General features: G+C 39.4%; 1 protein-coding gene across 4 annotated transcripts in view; it reads right to left on the bottom strand.

Annotated features, from left to right (window-relative positions):
• RELCH (RAB11 binding and LisH domain, coiled-coil and HEAT repeat containing) overlaps nucleotides 1-17949 on the bottom strand; it is a 68518-nt gene that overhangs the window by 16145 nt on the left and 34424 nt on the right. For all 4 annotated transcript variants that reach the window (XM_063130263.1, XM_063130264.1, XM_063130265.1 and 1 more), the window contains 11 exons: nucleotides 17384-17496; nucleotides 15091-15181; nucleotides 14280-14351; nucleotides 13255-13395; nucleotides 12177-12341; nucleotides 10806-10953; nucleotides 9445-9601; nucleotides 7769-7892; nucleotides 4276-4324; nucleotides 2320-2399; nucleotides 487-593 (listed from right to left, as the gene is read on the bottom strand). In XM_063130263.1, the coding sequence (XP_062986333.1) occupies nucleotides 487-593; nucleotides 2320-2399; nucleotides 4276-4324; nucleotides 7769-7892; nucleotides 9445-9601; nucleotides 10806-10953; nucleotides 12177-12341; nucleotides 13255-13395; nucleotides 14280-14351; nucleotides 15091-15181; nucleotides 17384-17496 (1247 nt within the window). The remainder of the gene's footprint in view (nucleotides 1-486; nucleotides 594-2319; nucleotides 2400-4275; nucleotides 4325-7768; nucleotides 7893-9444; nucleotides 9602-10805; nucleotides 10954-12176; nucleotides 12342-13254; nucleotides 13396-14279; nucleotides 14352-15090; nucleotides 15182-17383; nucleotides 17497-17949) is intronic.

Below are 17949 nucleotides of genomic sequence, written 5' to 3'. Positions count from 1 at the left end.
TGTAAGTTCCTTGGGATAAAGACTTACATTAAATTATAAATAATAATGTATGTTGAAGGCACTATGTAAATTATTTGACAACAAACTTCAGAATCAGTCTCCAGAATATATGGAGCATGTAGATCTGATATTGCAGATCTCCAAATATGCTTTGGAGGGCTTCTTTTTTAAATTACAGATTTTCATTATCACTGCTTTGGTCAACTGCTTTACTATTATTTCAGCAATTAATATGCAACATTTCCCCCTGTCCCCCAACACTGATTCAAGAATAATTTCAGAAGATGATTAGCTGTGTCAGCTCTCTAAGGGCTCCAAATAAGATATTTCAGCACTTTTGCCATGGCAATATCACAAAACGTGAAGTATGACTGTATGCATACTACAAAGGTATCATACATGCTGAAACAAATATTTAAGAACATTTCTTACATCTGAACCTGCATGAGAAAAACACACCAAGTACAGTTACATAGTATACTTTACCCCAGTTCCACAAAAGATGCTTTCAGGCTATCAAGGGGAGCATGGGATAACGAAAGCATCGTCATTACATCTTCTAAAAATCCAACTAGCAGCTTCCGGTCTTCTTCCTGAAAGTAAGTTTAAAATCTTAATTTCACAACTTTGAGGTGGTAGGAGGTGGTTGAAAACCTATGCCTGTGGTCCTATAACAAGATCCAGTAACACTTTTAGGACCTAAATGCCAACACACTCCTTGATCCAGAGAAACCACGCCTACTTTGACTGCTCCATGTTTGGCAGACATCTAAGACACTACTGAAGAGAGATGATCAACAAGAAACCCATTTATTATTATACAAAAGTTATAAAAAGGCTGATATATCCCATAGTTGTTTAGCAATAGTGGTGTTGGGTACTATAATACAATAAACCAATAATTGGCATGATATTCCTACTTAAAGACTATACAATTCTATAATATAGCCCAACGGTGTGATTTTGTTGGGCTATATTATAGACTTTTGTATAATAAATAAATGGGTTTCTTGTTGATCATCTCTCTTCACTAGTGCGTTGGGTAGTTGTGTGCTTTCAGGCACCTTATATATATATTAGTCATTTAAAAACTACTGCCTTCTATTTATTTGTGGCAGATATCCAAGGGCATGTCTACACCATACACCGGGAGGAACATATACCGGGAGGAAGAGGACGTCGCGCCCACCATTTTGTTTTTGTTCTTAAGTTGGAAAAGTGTTTTTTTAAGGGTGTTTTTTTTAAAAACAACAACAACAACAACCCTCCTGATCCTCCCACCCCACCCCCGATGGGCACAGAGCTCCTGATGAGCTCCATACCCTGTGCCTGGCTCCCGGCTCCTTGCAGTTACTCGCGAGAAGCCAGGATGCCCGTCCACACATCCTACGGTCTCAGGATCAGCCTGGGACCGCAGGAAAAACTGGGATTAAAGGGTAGGGCAATATCCCGGGGCAAGGGAGGGATCATCCCTCCCTGCCCCCGGGATCCCCTGTGCGTCATGTGGATGCACAGGGATGGTCCCCAGGATATCGCTCCGTCTAGCCATGGCCTAAGACAAAGTGGGCTATACCATGTTACCATTCAGGAAACAGCAATGAATGGAGAAGTGTTAATTCTGCTGAAGCCAGTAGCCAAATTTATGTTCACTTCACTCACTAAACAAGAAAGTTTGAAGATGGAGACGTTACAAAACCGGTGAAAATATTTCATCTCTGTACAAATGCACAAATACTTGTGGACTAGTGAGTACTAAGTGCTATGAAGAGAAGTATATCGCTGTTGCTGTTCACTCCATATTTGTTCCTATGGTATAAATTAAAATACAATCTCTGGCAGGAGAAAGGTTCCCTTACCATCACAAGGAGAGAACTTTCACACTGACAAAAGCAGGGCTACTGGGGAAACCACAGTATTCTTCAGACCCTAATGAACATCCACGGTAAATTTCCCGTGCCCTCCTCCAGTAAGCTGCACCCCCTGAAAAGCCTCTGAAAGGTTGGGAACACCCCACCCCAAAACCTACATGTGAAAAAGGCATGAGGGGCTTCTGAAAGAGAAGAGAATTACCCCAACTTCAGCAGAAGTCCACTTAATTTTGGCTGCAGGAGGGAGGAGGGGCCAGGGGGGAAATCCTTCTGTGAACTTCCCTAAGCTGAAGCTCTCTAGGTGGTTCACCAGAATTAGAATTCATGCCAATGTGCTGCTATTGTGTATTTAAGGTTTATAAAAAAGTTTTACTAAAAAAGTGATAACCACCCTCATTTAAAATGTGAATATATTTCAGAGACATGTGCTGTTCAGTACTTAGCGGCTTACCTGGATATAGCAAGTAAGTACACCTGTTGCATAGATAGGAACTGTGGCTTTTGTTAGCACTCCATTCCCTGCTGTAGCATCTGAAATTAAGAGAGAAAAAGATAATAAAGAGGAATTAAAAGTATAAACACGGTGGTCTTAAAAATAAACTCAGATTTGTCAAATCCTGTAATATGCCCACTAGAAGCAAGATCGTTAAGTGAGGGGAGGAGCAATGGTTCAATGGCAGAGCACCTGGCTTGCAGGCAGATGATCCCATGTTGGGGACCTAGGAAGCTGCCCGTCAGGCCATTGATCCATCTAGCCCAGTCAACACTGTTTGGCTACGGCTCTCCAGGGTTTCAGGCAGGATTCTTTTCCACCACCACCACCACCATCACCACCCTACCAGCCAGAGATTCTGGGATTGGACCTGGGACCTTCTGCATGCAAAGCATGTGCTTCACCAGTTAAACTCTACCAGGTAAATGGCTACAGTAGCAGATGATGGGGAAGACTTCTGACTGAGACCCTGGACAGCTCCTCAGTCAGAGGAGACAGTCCTGGGGCTCATCTACACCAAGCAGGATATTGCACTATGAAAGTGGTATATAAACGGCAGGAGCCACACCAGGCAGGATATAGTGGTATGAAAGTGGTAAATGGTATGTGTCAGAGGGCCCCAACAGTTGTCAGTGCACTTCTATACCACTACAAAGCAGTAGTGTGGCTCCTGCCTTTTATATACTGCTTTCATAGTGCAATATCTTGCTTGGTGTCGATGAGCACTTTGAGCAAACCAGGAAGGATGCATGAAGGACAAATAGTCTGACCTAGCATAAGGGAGCTACCTGTAAAAATTTACTGGACTGACGTTTACTGAGATAAGCATCAGTTTAATGGAGTAGGATGCTGCATGTTCAATCCGAGGGATTTTTGTATGTGTGTATCTCAGTCTTGCATACTTCTCTACTAACAGAAATCAGACCAGGAAAAGGATTTTCCTGAATCTCTATCATTGACTGGAACAAACTGGAACCACAGTACTTGCTTAACAAGGACCAATAAAAACATTAGACACAAACTGCTAAAAATAAAACTCTTAAAATACTTCTCCTTAACTTCAATCCTCAAAGACTTTTCTCTCTCTAAAAAACAAAACAAAAAACAAGCCGTCCTTCTTTCACCTCCCTTACTGTTTCACTTTTGTTTCCTCCAGCAAAAAAATAAAAATAAAAATGAGAAAGAAAACAAAAAGGAGGAAGCAAACCTGCAAAAAAGACAAGCCCCACCAGCTTTGTCAGGAATCCTTCCAAAGCCAGGGCGATAGAGGTAGTTTAACCCAATGTTGGATGCCTTCCACACACCAACCTGGTGGAAAACTAAAGTTAGGAATTGGTATTCTAGCATACATTTTAGTAATATTTCTGCATCATCCAGTAACTGATCTTCTGCATGAGCAGAGGTTGTGTAGTTGCAGACCTAGCAAAATAGAATCTGTCCTCAGTTTTATTTAGTAAAAAATAAAATATGAACTTGTGTACTAACTGAATTGTTTAGTTCCCCCTCTCCCATTAAAACAACAAAACACATTGAACTTGGGGTATCACTTTGGATTCTCTGTGGGGAATCCATCCACATGACAAATGCTACCTCTTTAGCATGTATAATGTGAATACATGGCAAAAACATAAAGGATTAAGCAGCCCAGAATCCATGCACTGGAAGTTCCAGGACTATGGGGGGAAAAAACAAATGGAGACGAAGCCTCCTAAATAGCATAAAAAGCACACAAACATTCAGGCATTTTACTGCCTTATGTCAGCCTAACGTTGAACATTGAGTTTCATAAGTGGAATCCGAAATTAGAGTAGCTCCAAAATCTCATTTGTAGAAAGTAATGAACTTAACATTTATTTCCAGTTAAGTCAGTCTGTTTGTTAAAAGTCTCCAGTAAAAAACAACAAATGTTCTCACCAATGTTCTCCTCTGAGAGCCTTAAGATTTCCTGGAACTGTGGTTTTACCTGAAAATGGAATACAAATTGAAGATACCATTTCATACTTGATATAGGTCGCAACGTATTAATGGAAATATTGGGCACTACATAAACAATAGTGTTTTTTGTGTCCTTTGGAATAGATCATCTTCCCCAACCTGGTATCCTCCACATATATTAGACCACAGCTCAACACATCTGGAGGACACCAGGTTGGGAAAGGCTCGTGTACATAATAGGGGGTATACAGACAAAGTGAGGATTAAGTGGAGAAGATGGCATGGTAACCCAAATGAAAAAGGTAAGTGTGCTTTAAAGGGAGAAAAAGTCTAGGAAGGAAAGAAAAGTTTGGCTTTACCATTATCTGTCCTTAGAAACTGATGGCTGTTTTCAAATTTCTCAAATTCTTGTTAATTAGTAAATATTTTAAAATCCAAGGTCTGTGCAGCTGAAGTCTTCACTTATTGCAATAGTAAAGCAAATGTTTAAGACTTATGCAATTACTAGACCTACATTTATAAGGAATGCAACCCCTCTTACCATGTATGCTGAACTTTTTTTATTACTGTCCTACTCCAGCTTTTGCCTCCAAAATGCAACCCCCCTTTATAAAGGTCCTAGTCTTCTCTCCACCCCACCTATTTCAGAACTATCATAAGAACAAAGAAAAGAATTTTCAATAATACAGAGTTTTATAGGACTGCCTGGTAACGGTCATATGCCAGATTACAAGCATTCATGCATAGGATTTGTGAAGAACTTTTGGTTGGCTGCATACCATTGCTAGTCTGGACAGCCAGCATGGTTGACTGAAAAATTATTGGCGCACACTTTTATGGAGAAGCTAAGCAGATTTCCCTCCTGAACGAGACTAGCATTGGTCAAGTGGGATCAGGATGGAGAGGTGGGTTAGAAAATAATAATAATAATAATAATAATAATAATAATAATAATAATAATAATTCTTATGGGATAAGAAGAGTTCTAGCTAAAATAAACAAGATCAACGATGGGTATTTCAAACTTCACCATCGAAGGGTTATACTTAGACAATAAAATTTTATATCTCTATCTATGTATCTGGGCTGTCCCAACAGAACTTAGAAATTTGCCAGTGTCCCTTAAGTATATTTTGAAAGCACTATAAGATAGTTGGATTTGGTCAGAGTCAAATATCAGTTTGGCTTACCAGCCAAGCCTCTATCTGTCCTCACCACCAATTCTAGCCTATTCCAGCTTCAGAGTCTCCTGTGACTGCTAGAGGGCGTGAAGGGGAGGAAAAATAATTTTCTGACTTGGAAGAAAGCTTTGAGGCAGGTTAGAAAAAACCAGGAGCTTCTCCAAAGCTTTCTGCAAGTCAGAGAAACTTTTTGCTCTTCTTCAACCATTCTAGCTAACATGGAAGGCTGAGAGAAGACGTGGGGCTTGGGAGAAAGCTTTGAAGGCACAGACAGCAGGTGTTTCTTGAACTGTTTGAGCTTCTGCAAAATGTTTGGCAAGACCCTGCCTCTCCCTCAAGACTTCTGTGTTTTGTAGCGAGCTCGGCAAAAGAAAAGGACTTTTCTGATTTGCAGAATGACAGGAAAAGCAGGAATATAATGCCTGCTGCTTGTTCCTTTGCAGTTCTCTGCAAATTAAAACACCTATTTTAACACCTTAAATTTAAACTTTGCTGTTTTAATTCCATATTTTAACCTATATCAATTTTTGCTGTGTGGTTTTATCCTGGTTGTGCTTTTTATATTGTATTTTGTATTTGTGTTTTTAGATGGTTCGTTGTTTTTACGCTCTTCAAGATTTTAATTTTTGTGAACCGCCCAGAGAGCTTCAGCTATTGGGCGGTATAAAAATGTAATAAATAAATAAAAAGGTCTTTGCCTCTGCTTTCAGCATTCTAGTAAGCATGTATTTTATAGAAATGTTTAGAGAAGGATATAAACAGCAGGCATTTAACCAGCTGATTTTGTCTTTTCCCAAAGCTTCCTGCAAGTGAGAGACAACCCTGCTTCTCTGTCAAGCCTTTGACTAAGCACAGACAGCTTGAGGGAGAGGCAGGGTTTTGCCTCACTTCTTCAGAGGCTTGAATAAGGAAATAATGGTAGAAATCCCTGCTGTTTCTGGGCAATATCCAATGCTGCCTTTGTGCACTAGTGGGACCTACCACTAGCCCAACAGGAAGCTAGATCTGGGTCCTAGTCCCCACTCGGCCATGGAAGCTCACTGGGTGACTTTGGGCTAGTCACAGACTCTCAGCTCAGCCTACCTCACAGGGCTGTTGTTGTGAGGATAAAATGAAGAGGAGGATTATGTATGCTGCCTTGGGTTCCTTGGAGGAAGAAAGGCAGGATATAAATTAAATAAATAAGTAGCAGACCCCGAAGCAACTGGAAACTAGCAAAAGCTCTCATTTCTGAAACAGGACTGTTCAGTTGAACTCACAGAAGGGAGCTCTGCTGATATCATCCATCCTGAAAAACAAGTCTTTCTGCTTGTTTCTGGGGGTGATTTAGGAAGTGCTAGTTTCTGTTGTGCTAGTGGTTGGTTGTGCAAGTGCAACGGAATGAGCAGAGGCACAGTAGTACTGGATAATGCCCTTTGCTCTTATCTAAATAGCTGCACTGCTGTAAGTCTGCCTCACCAGGGGACAAGGAATGAACAAACTTGCTGAGTGGAACTGTTGATGCCTGCTCTATTAGCATGCATGTGAGTGAGTGCGCTAGCTAGCTTCTTGTATGTCTTAGATTTCAATTATAAATGTTGCATTTATAGATGTGGCCTGTTCCCATCTACCATCTCATTTAGCAGCAAAAAGGAAGAGCCTCAAAAATGATAGCAGACATGCTCCTAAACTGGCAAATACTTTGGCGTGGCACAATAATTTCCAAGACGGTGCAGTGCAGGAATAATGAGAGACTGTCGACAACCATCTTCTCTGTTTCTACTAACAGGTTTTTAGTGATAGATTTAAGGATACACATGTGTAACTATAAATGTTCCAATAGAAATATGGTGACAAAATAAAAGCACTTAGTTTTTTACCAGCATGGAAAGGCTAGGGAGGCATATTTGGAACAGGATTTGTCCAAATATATCACCCAAGATAGTGGGATCAGTTAGAGTTCCTTGCCCCAAGCATTCATAATTGAGCAGGAAAAATACAAATTGAAATACAGACAAATTAGCAAAGTAAAAACGGAAAAGTTTATGAACAGTTACATAAGTAAAGAAGCATTGATTTAAAGAGTGAACAAAATACATTCATTATGACTGTTCATTTGGATGCTCTGTGCTAGTCTTGGTTGGTAGAAAACTCTTGCTGGACTAAAGGTGAGATAGATGCCTCCCAAATCCTTCCTAGACCTAAAATTTCACATGTTAGTACTTCTGATCCTAGCATTCCACTGTTTATCTAAATAGAGACACAAAAAATTTCTACAATTCATTTTACCATCTAGGCATAAATATGTTTACCTTTGTATTCGTGAAGATTTTCCCAAATGTTCTGCAAAGTCGCCAGAAAAATCTTGAGAATTCATGTACACAGGCTGTCGAGGCTACATTAATTTTGCCAACTATTTCTATAAGCTGTGGCAACCTGAAAAATCAAGTTTGAGATTAAAATAAGCCATTGTTCAAAAAATAGGTTTGATATGCTGTAAGCAAATTGATCCTTTTGCATGAATACCCAGTATTTTGGGTCTTTTGGCCCAATACATTTAATAGTACAATTATATCATGAATTATGAAAGCTTGCCAAATAGCAATCAGTGAGATATCAGTTAGCATTCCCAAAAGGCAATGCTATTGTTTTATTATTCAAATATTGCCATCAAAAGCATAATTTGTAAGACTATGTAGGAAGGCAGTTTTAATTGCAAAGAAGGAACTATAGGCTTTTCAAAGGAAGACATTGAACATGATTATACAAAGATGTTTCCCGTTTGCAATGATTCAGAGGAATTAATAGTTTTGTTTATTACATTTTTATACTGCTCCATAGCCAAAGCTCTCTGGGAGGTTTACAAAGATTAAAATATAAATACATTAAACAAAGATATTTTAGACATAAAATACCTAAACAGACCACACCTATTTAAAAGCAACACCTCTTTCTCTGCCACAACTTGGACTGAACCCTGGCTGAAATGGATCCAGGTAATGAAATGGATCCAATGGAATCAGTTACCTAGGGAGGTTGTGGGCTCTCCCACACTAGAGGCATTCAAGAAGCAGCTGGACAACCATCTGTCAGGGATGCTTTAGGGTGGATTCCTGCATTGAGCAGGGGATTGGACTCGATGGCCTTGTATGCCCCTTCCAACTCTGCTATTCTATGATTCTATGATTCTATGATAATCGATCTCATTCAAGAGTGTCTGAAACTGGTTTGCAGCCACCTGCTCAAGGATCTTGCTCAGAAATGGAACATTTGCCACTGGCCTAAAATTATTAAGATTTAATCACCTTCCTGGCCCAGCTGGTTGTTCCCTCCTTGTTGGTTTTGATAAGCCAAGAGGGGAAAGGATCCAATAGTGAAGTGGTTGCACTGTCCAAGAACTTTGTCAATGTTCTTGAGCTGTACCAACTGAAACTCATCCAAGAAAACTGGACAGGACTGTGTTATAGATACCTGCTGTAACACTCGAGTCTAAGTCCCGGTGGATGCAAGATATTTTATCCTGGAAGTGCCTAGCAAATGCATTACAGTGGGCCTCAGATGGATCTATAGTGTCCTTAGGGCCAGCATGTAATAGCCTCTGGACAGTTCTGAAAAGCTCTGCTGGGCAACAGAGGATTCAACAGAGGCAGCAAGAAGGTTTTTCTTTGTTATCATAACTGCCCCTGAATATACCATAAGCACACTTCAGTGTTCGTTTGCATCCACTAGGAGTTCTTCTCCATCTGCACTCAAGTAGTCTCCTATTTTTTTCCCCATCATTCTCAGCTCTGGAGTACACCATGGAGCAGTATGAGATCTATTCTGGAGAGGGTGCTCGGGAGCAATCATGTCAACCGCCTGGGTCGTTTCTGCATTCCACAGATCAACCAAGGTTTCGACAGGAGAGGTAGCCATATCAGCTGGAAACCTCCCAGAGCCCTCTGGAAACCATCCAGATCAAGTAGAATAAAAACCAGGAAGTACTTACAGTTGATTGACAACCCACAGCAAAGTATCCCAGCCTGTGGTACCCTCATGTTCCAGCTGGTAATCATAAAGCTGCAACAGCACAGCCAGTTGTTCACGGCTTCCGATTATAGTGGCCACATCTTGAAGAGGTGATACAGGCCTTGGGAACCTTGTCACTGCCAGCAAACAAAAATGATTGAAGTAAAAAAACAAAACAACCCCCCTAATCTTAGATTACTCCAATAAGTATAAGATGATAAATGATCACCATAGCGAACTATAAAAATGTTCACCTAATAAAGTAATTAGAAAAAACGGAAAGGAAGAGGCTTACCCACAGCTCATTTCATGAAAAAGGATTTGCAGATTTAGTTCCATAAATTTCAATTGCACTAAATTAGCCTAATCCTGTGACTAATATCCAGGAACAGTGTGTGTGTGTGTGTGTGTATTCTTACCATATATATCTTCTTACCTTTGAGATGTGATTGCAGTAATGTAACATACAGGAATTTGCCTGTGAAAAGTGTTTAGAGCAGGGGTCGGCAATTCGCAGCCCTCCAGATGTTATGGACTACAGCCCCCATGATCCCTCACTCTTGGCTATGTTTGCTAGGGCTAATGGGAGTTGTAGGCCAAAACATCTGAAGCACCCTAAGTTACCATCCCTTGTTTAGAGGCTAGAGTTAGTACACAAGTTATTGGTTCATTTTAGCAGCCTTCCTCAACCTGCAGCCCACCTCATATTTTGGAGTACAACTCCTAGCATGGCCAATGTCTAGGATGATGGGAGTTGTAATTCAAAACATCTAGAGGACAACAAGCTGGGGAAGTGTCAAAAGATAGTTATATCTGATCTTAGCCATGACTTCCTAAAGCTTTTGGGCTCATTATCAATAATGCATGGAAATTATCGTGAGACATTACCAATAATGCATACAAAATTGTTGAGACACTGATACTCCTGTCCTAGTAGAGAGGTTACACCAGGAAAAGGCATTACTATCACCTCCTGCCAAACCAAGCTGACTACGTTAAGCCCTTTTACTTTACCAAGAGTAACATTGGGTCTCTGCACAGGATTTGCAACTGATAATGAACGGAGAACAGAGACAATCAAAGATGGTTAGGAGTAAACAAATGTCTCCATTTATGCTGCTCAATTCAGCATCAATTCATCTTCTAAGATGTACTACGAGAGGTCTACACTGGTAACATGGAAAAAAATATGTGCGCATATCTGCTTGCACTACAAATCTACAGAGAGCAAGATAGCTGACCTGCCCTCAACTACACAGCATGTCTAATTTTAAGTTTACTATACGTTTAACTTTTACCTGAGTTCTAAATAACCCTTCACAGAAAATAATGAAGTTGTACCTTCTATCTGTGGGATTTCACCCTGAAGCTTAGCTTTGCTTGTGAAAGGTGCATTCTGCAGCACGAGTGAAAAAAGTGAAGGAATCAAGGACTGTAAAGCCGAAAGGTACATATGGAGCTTATGTTCATCCAGTCCATGTTCACCTTCCTGAAACACAAACCAGAAATCCAAACTAAACAGCTGGATTTTCAGCCCCTTTCTGAAAGTTTTATTGATGTTTTTATCAATTACATTTATATTCCTCCTTTCTTTCATCATAGTATCCAATGCCGCCCTTGTGGCCCAGGCACGCCCGGATTATCAACATTTCATATTTACTACAAAGAAATGAGTTCTCTAAACTATCAAAGTAAAAACTTGAGAATAAAGATGACCTGGAAATGCCACCATATATTGTAGCAGTTCCCAGATTAGAGACATAGGCTGAGTTCAGACAACATGATAGTCAATGGTGGCTAATAATCTACTCGACAGTTGTTTATCTAGGGGGTACTCCCCACACAACATGATAATAATCAACTGTGGTGTGGATTGGGATCAGCGTTAAAATTGACTATTGGTCCACGCTGAGTTGACTCACTCATCCCCCACCCTCTCTCTGCCTCAGTCCTCTGCTGAAAATCTATCCTGCCAGCTGGACTAGAGTGGCAGCCATCGCTTTGACAGCTCTTGCCTTGTGACTCTGTGGCTTACGAAATAACCAATGGTGGCCAAGGAAATAACCAACAGTGCTCTCCACATAACACAATAACCAATGGTGGTTCAAATAGCCAACTCTGCACAGTGTTGATTATTTGCATTGGTTATTTCAGTCAAATAACCAACCATTGGTTAAAACACTCCCTCCACACAACACGATAACCCATGGTGGGTTAAATAACAAGTTACTGACTATTTAAACTACCATTGGTTATTGTGTTGTCTGAACATAGTCAAAGTCTCACAAAAGTTTAAAACTTATAATGCCCCATACAAACTTTAATTTCACTTGTGATTCTACTATTAATTTCACTTGTCAACGATCACTTCAGAGAGCAACCTAGTTTAATTTAGAAGCTTTCAGAATTATTCTCTAACACATTAAAGATATTTGGGATTCCCAAGCAACTACACATTTACACTATAGTAGCAAATAAAACTGTAATTAGGGCATAAAGGTTACTCAATGGCTACATAAACAATATAAAAGCTGCTGTGCAGAAAAATTCAAACACTCTAGGGTGATGGTGGTACATGTTAATGATTCTAACGATAATTTCTAATAATAATTCTGAACCTTGCAGTAACACACACACAATTATATGGATTAAGTGTCCTTGGTTGCTTCAAATGCACAAATACCTCCAAGGATGAGACATCTTAATATTTACCCTGAGTAGTTTTTCAATTTTACTAAGCAATGTAGGTATTAGATGTGACTGCAAATTTCCCAATTCTGTAGTCCAGGCAGCATAGGCAGGTAAGAACACCTGATGAGTTGCACCAACTACTCGTTCCGAGGGATCACCCAAAGCTGAAAGTAGTAGTTCAAAACCCTGATAATACAGAAAGAGACCATTGAAAAGGGTTATGTTGACTTATATTAAATATTTTGGGTATCTCCCAAATAAGCAAGTATCTTCCATGAATTTGATGGAAGAGAATTTCAGAATGATTACTGTTTTGCAGCTTGTTTACTCTGACTATTTCAGGGACTCTATGAATATTTTCAGAGACCTGATATCTCATCTCCTTCAATTTACCTTGGATGATGGGGGCAAGACAGAGCATTGGGGTACTAAACTGGTTTAGGAAGACGTAATAGTGGCTTGATAGTTTGCTGTGGCCTTCTTGCGATAAAGATATGGACTGCAGAGCTGTTTTTGAATGGAGTAGTAGCAAAACTGAAAAAGCCCAGATATTAAAAAAAACCAAATACCAGTTTTAAGAAATGTGTGTGTGTGTGTGGGGTGCAGTTCTGTGGTAGGAACTGGGATGTAGGAAAGAAATAGAGGGCTACTAGACATGTCTTGGTTGGAATTTTAGTGTAAAAAAAATGGTAACTACTGAATCCTACTTTAATAAAAAATATCCGCTTTAAATTTTATATAGTTACAAAATTAGTATGGTCAAAGTCAAGTGAACTATACAAATCAGACCATTCATTTAATATTTGCATGAACACACAAGGTGCAATATTTATTTTAATATAAAAAACAACAGGTCCATAGCCACCGGCTCACAGTCTAAATATTGAAGGCTCAGTGATCTGAGCTCTGGCGTGGGCTGGTCCAAGAAGTCACGAAGAGTCGGAAGCGACTGAACGAATAAACAACAACAGTGATCTTATAGAATATTCCCTCCTCCCTCCTGCTTGCTCCTTTTTTGTTAGACAGGCTGCATTGTACTTTGAGACTTTGTTCACAGTCGCATGATCTAGCAACCACCAGATGTGATCAGGTATCATACCTGTTGATATTTGTCTGGATCATCGATGTACCCCATGATGATTCCAAGGCTTTTAATCACAGCTTCTCGTACCAAATCAGCCTTATCTTCCATCAGCATTTGCTGTAGCATAGAAAGTACTAACGAACTACGGATCTCCTTCTAAAAATTACAAAGGAAATAGTTAATTGCCAGGGTTACATTATATAGAAACTGGAAACATGAACCATTAATAGTACACATATCTGTTAGGTTTTAACAATTAATTCACAAGAGAGTAATGGCAGCTGATCAGTCATATTTTGATATAAACTATGTGACAAAAACAAAACAAAAGCGACGACCAGAGTCAGAATTTTTTTTACTGCCAAGTGAAGTTTGTCAGACCTCAACATTCTATTGTTTCAGATGACTGGTAGAAACATGGCTATTCAAAACGGCTTTTGACTGGCTTTTTTCTTGGCTTGTTTTTATTTTGTTTAACTTTCTTCTAGTTTTCTTTGCTGTTCCAGAAATTCTTTATTGTCCTTGGTTTATTATCTCAATACCGATAGTTTAAATATTTAAAAAATGTTTTTAGGTAGGTTGGGTGTTTTAAAATATTATATAATGACTTTTGAATTCCATTTTAGGAAAGAAGATCGTATATAAACATTAAAATTAATAATCAAGTATATGCATTCTGAATGTGGAGGAGGGAACACTACAGGTTAGACTAGTTCTTCATGGAATACTTTGCTGTAAGGCCATCATTTTTCTTCTTCTTTGTCAACATTACCAAGAGATTCAGCCGAAGTAGCTGGCCAGGGGCTATAGACCTTTTGTTCTAGAACAGCAGTCTCCAATGCCAGATGGCTAAACTACAGTTTATGATATGGAATTGTGTCCCATCGGTCCAGCACAACAACCCCAACTCTCACCCCACCCCAGAAATTCCACTGGGATAGCACAAGCCCGATCTATGATCCTAAATGGCTCTTTGGAACCTGGCCATCGTGTTCATCTCCTAATGGGAGTCTTAAATTAGTGGTGAACAGAACACTTACAGGAAGATAAGGTGCTAACGCTCCACAGGACTCTGCCACTAACAGTCGTCTCTCTGGATATTTGTGATTGATCTGTAAGAAGACAAAGCCTCCAATCATTACATGTTATTCTTTCCATTCTTAATTTACAATTCTGTTGTACATATCTCAGTTTTTGTTGTACATATAGATGTTCTGTTGTACATATCTCACACACATGCCATTTATAAACCCCATACTAAGAAAAGAACACCAAGAAGTTACTATTTACTACACACACAGTATGCCTTGAACCAGGGGTATTTGGGTTTCCAGATAGTAGCTGAGCCAAAGAACCACCACTGATGTTCAGTGAATGGAAGGGACTACAAGGACATAAGGCACTTGTACAATATCCACGTAAACCCACATTTATTAGGGTTGAGCACATGGGAACTTCCTGGGTCAGCTCAGTACTTGGCTTGAACTGTTCCTTCTTCTGTTCCATCTGAATTCAAACTTATGACCTCAGAACCCCTGGCCTGTAAGCGAGAATTAACTCTGTATTAACACACTCATGACTGCCTACCCAGCTTCTGACCCAGATTCCTTTTGACTTCTGCTTGGCAGAAGAAATTCTGGCAGATTAAACACACTGCTACCCATTAATACAAAAGCAATATACTGGAAACATCTTAGCCAGACAATGCTACAGTTCTTGAAAAGTTATTCTTTGAAAGCTAATTAATTGCAGGAAAAATATTTATTTATTTATTACATTTCTATACTCCCCAACAGCTAAAGCTCTATGGGCAGTTCACAATTATTATTTTTTTAAAAAATATCCCATTACCTGCTCCCAACACTGTGGCAAGAGTTCAGCTTCTACACGTGTTGGTCCAACGTGCCGAGCAAATGCTACACACCCAGTCAGAATCATTTGCCTGTAAAATAAAAATCTTTTAGCCTATTAAAATGAAACATGCTTGTGCAACAGCACATGTGGTAAAAGCAGATGCAACAGACTGAAAAGACCATTTGGAAAATTATGTCAGACAGATGTTACTAATGTTTATACAATGATAATCGGGAATTGATATTGTGAAGGGCTTAATTAAACATGTTTTTCCCCCTATATGAAGATAATTTCTATGCAGGGAAAAAGTCCACATTTCTACTGCATTTCGTACATGATTTTGGACATCAGGCAGTCATTCTGCAAAGGGACTTCCTTGAACATTCAGACAACAACTTTTATATTCACACAGTGCTTCATATGTGATTGTGTAGAGCAGTGGTCTTCAACTGGTGGGTCATGACCCCAAAGTGCATAGCAAGATCAGTCCAAATGGGTTATGGCAAAGCTGTTGCCACCATATTTGGCATGGGGAAAATTGTGGAAGTGCCCCCCCACCCCCATGTGGCAGATTGGGAGTCTGTGGTGGGTGTCGGGTCTGGTCCAGCGCTTCGGAAAAATGCCATGCATAAAGTGGCCCTGAATGATAACACTTTGAAGTGAAGCAGAAAGTAGATTATCCAAGTAAAATTGGAGAAGCTATAAATTGAAAAAAAATGTTTTAAGTGTTAAGCATAAATTGACCATTTTAGAATCTGTGCTTTTCTTGAGGACCCTGAAGATCAAGATGTTTTAATTATCATGTCCAATATTTAGAACTTTTTCCTATGAAGTTGAAGAAATTGGCAACATAAACCTGAACTTTTGTCTCCATGCAGTAGATATGGATACCAGCTATATGCCTATATTGAATTCTAAAAATAATCTTTAAGAACGTAAGAGGAGTCTTGCTGGATCAGACCAAGTGTCCATCCAGTCCAGCATTCTGTTCACAAAGTGGCCAATCAGCTGCTGATCAAGAACCCACAAGTAGGACATCCTCCCATCCATGTTCCTCAGCAACTGGTATACATACAGTAGGCTCATTGCCTCTGCTACTGGAGGTAGCACACAGCTATCTCACTACCTACTATTCAGTACAAGGGTAGGACAATTTTTCTAAGCCCCATAAGGATACTAGTCTTTCAGTTTAACATTCCATCATTTCTCTTCAATACTTCAGTTCTGCTTGAAGAGTCTGAAAATTACTCTAAGTCTGTCCTGCAAAGCCAAGATAAATACTCAGAGAATTTTGATTTTGTAGTATTAATTGAGGAATGGTCAGTCTCATGATGACACCCAGAAAAATTTAGAAAGTAGATTATAAAACACTGAAAGATGCCTATGATACTTCAAGGAGGCTGAAGAAAAATAAGGCCAAAGCTTTAAATCTGTTAGCATTTTACAAGATTATGAATTACTGAATAATAAATAGAATAATTTTCTGTAAAATAATGAGAAGCCTCTAAGGTAAGAAGTGAAATTATACCTCAGACTCTTGAAGATAAGGTGGAGAAAAATCAGGGCAAGCCTTATCATTGAGCATAGTGAGGCGGCTGATTTGGGGTGTTGTGAAAGGGCAGCAAATTGTTATTCATTTATTTTTTACTTCTACAATAATAAGAGATGCTTATGGTATTTTCTGTCTCAGGTGTAAAAATGACTTGGCCAGCCTGTGGGACTATGCTCTTGATGGGGGAAGGAGTGTGTGCATGTTCAGGCAGCAAAATGTCTTGTCCTGACTCTCGGGTTAAGCCTGTGTCTTAAATGTGGTATTCCAGACTGCAGGCAAAATCTCACATGACTGAACAGCCAGTCCTATTCTTCAGTCTTTAAGACACTAAATCAATGGGTGCCAAAGATACCATAGAGAGGGCCGGGTGGGTGGGTGGGGGCTATTAGGAGCTTATAGAGCTATGGAAACTTTTGAAAACTGAAAATACATATCTGCCTGTTTAGTAGGTAGAAAGTTCCATGGCCTTTCCATCCTGCCTAGAGCTCTGTAGGTTTCCACTCTTAAACCTGAATGTGAACAACTCCTATTTATGGGGCTGCACCATGAAGAATATTAATTGCCACATACGAGTATGCTTATAAATTCTTATGAGAGAAGACACAAGAAATATAGAAGTTGCCATTGGCTATATATACAGCTATGCAGTTCCTACAGGACTAGAAATCTGGAAAAAGTGAGTAAATAAGGAGCCCTTTAATTAAAAGAGAGAGAGAGAGAGAGAATGAGAACACGCACCTTTGCTCATCATCTGGCCTTTTGATCAAGTTGAACAGTATGTGTAAGAGTTGATCTCTCTCTTTGGGTTCAGGATGGAGGCAAGCTGTACACAGTATGAGTGGTATCAATTCCTAAAAGAGTGTGAGTAGGAGGGAAAAGTGAAAAGCTATCAAATGATGTTAAAAAACCACCTTAGGAAATATTTAAAACTGTAAAGAGAAATAAAACGGTGAAACCTAGTCAATCCACTACCAATATGAACACAATTAGTTTGCATATTGATTTCTTGTGAAATCACAAAACCCTAATGACAAATATCCTATTTATAAATTCTAATAGCAACTATAAGATCATGCTAGAATTTTTTTTCATTATCTACATGTTTTCTTGCTGAAATTGAAGAAAAGAAATGGTTTTGAATTTAATACAAATAGGAGGCTAAGTGAACATGATAATATGATAACGTAAGACATCTTTGTTATACTGACAGTAATTGCAATCCAGTTATCCCAGTGCAGCCACAGGGATACCACATGAGTCAAGCCAGCTCCATTAGTATCAACTATACACCCCTGAATTGAATG

Source organism: Elgaria multicarinata, chromosome 7 (genome assembly GCF_023053635.1).
Source record: "Elgaria multicarinata webbii isolate HBS135686 ecotype San Diego chromosome 7, rElgMul1.1.pri, whole genome shotgun sequence".
NCBI lineage: Eukaryota > Metazoa > Chordata > Lepidosauria > Squamata > Anguidae > Elgaria > Elgaria multicarinata.
Note: the sequence above shows the minus strand (reverse complement) of the source record. Positions and strands in the feature narration are given on the sequence as shown.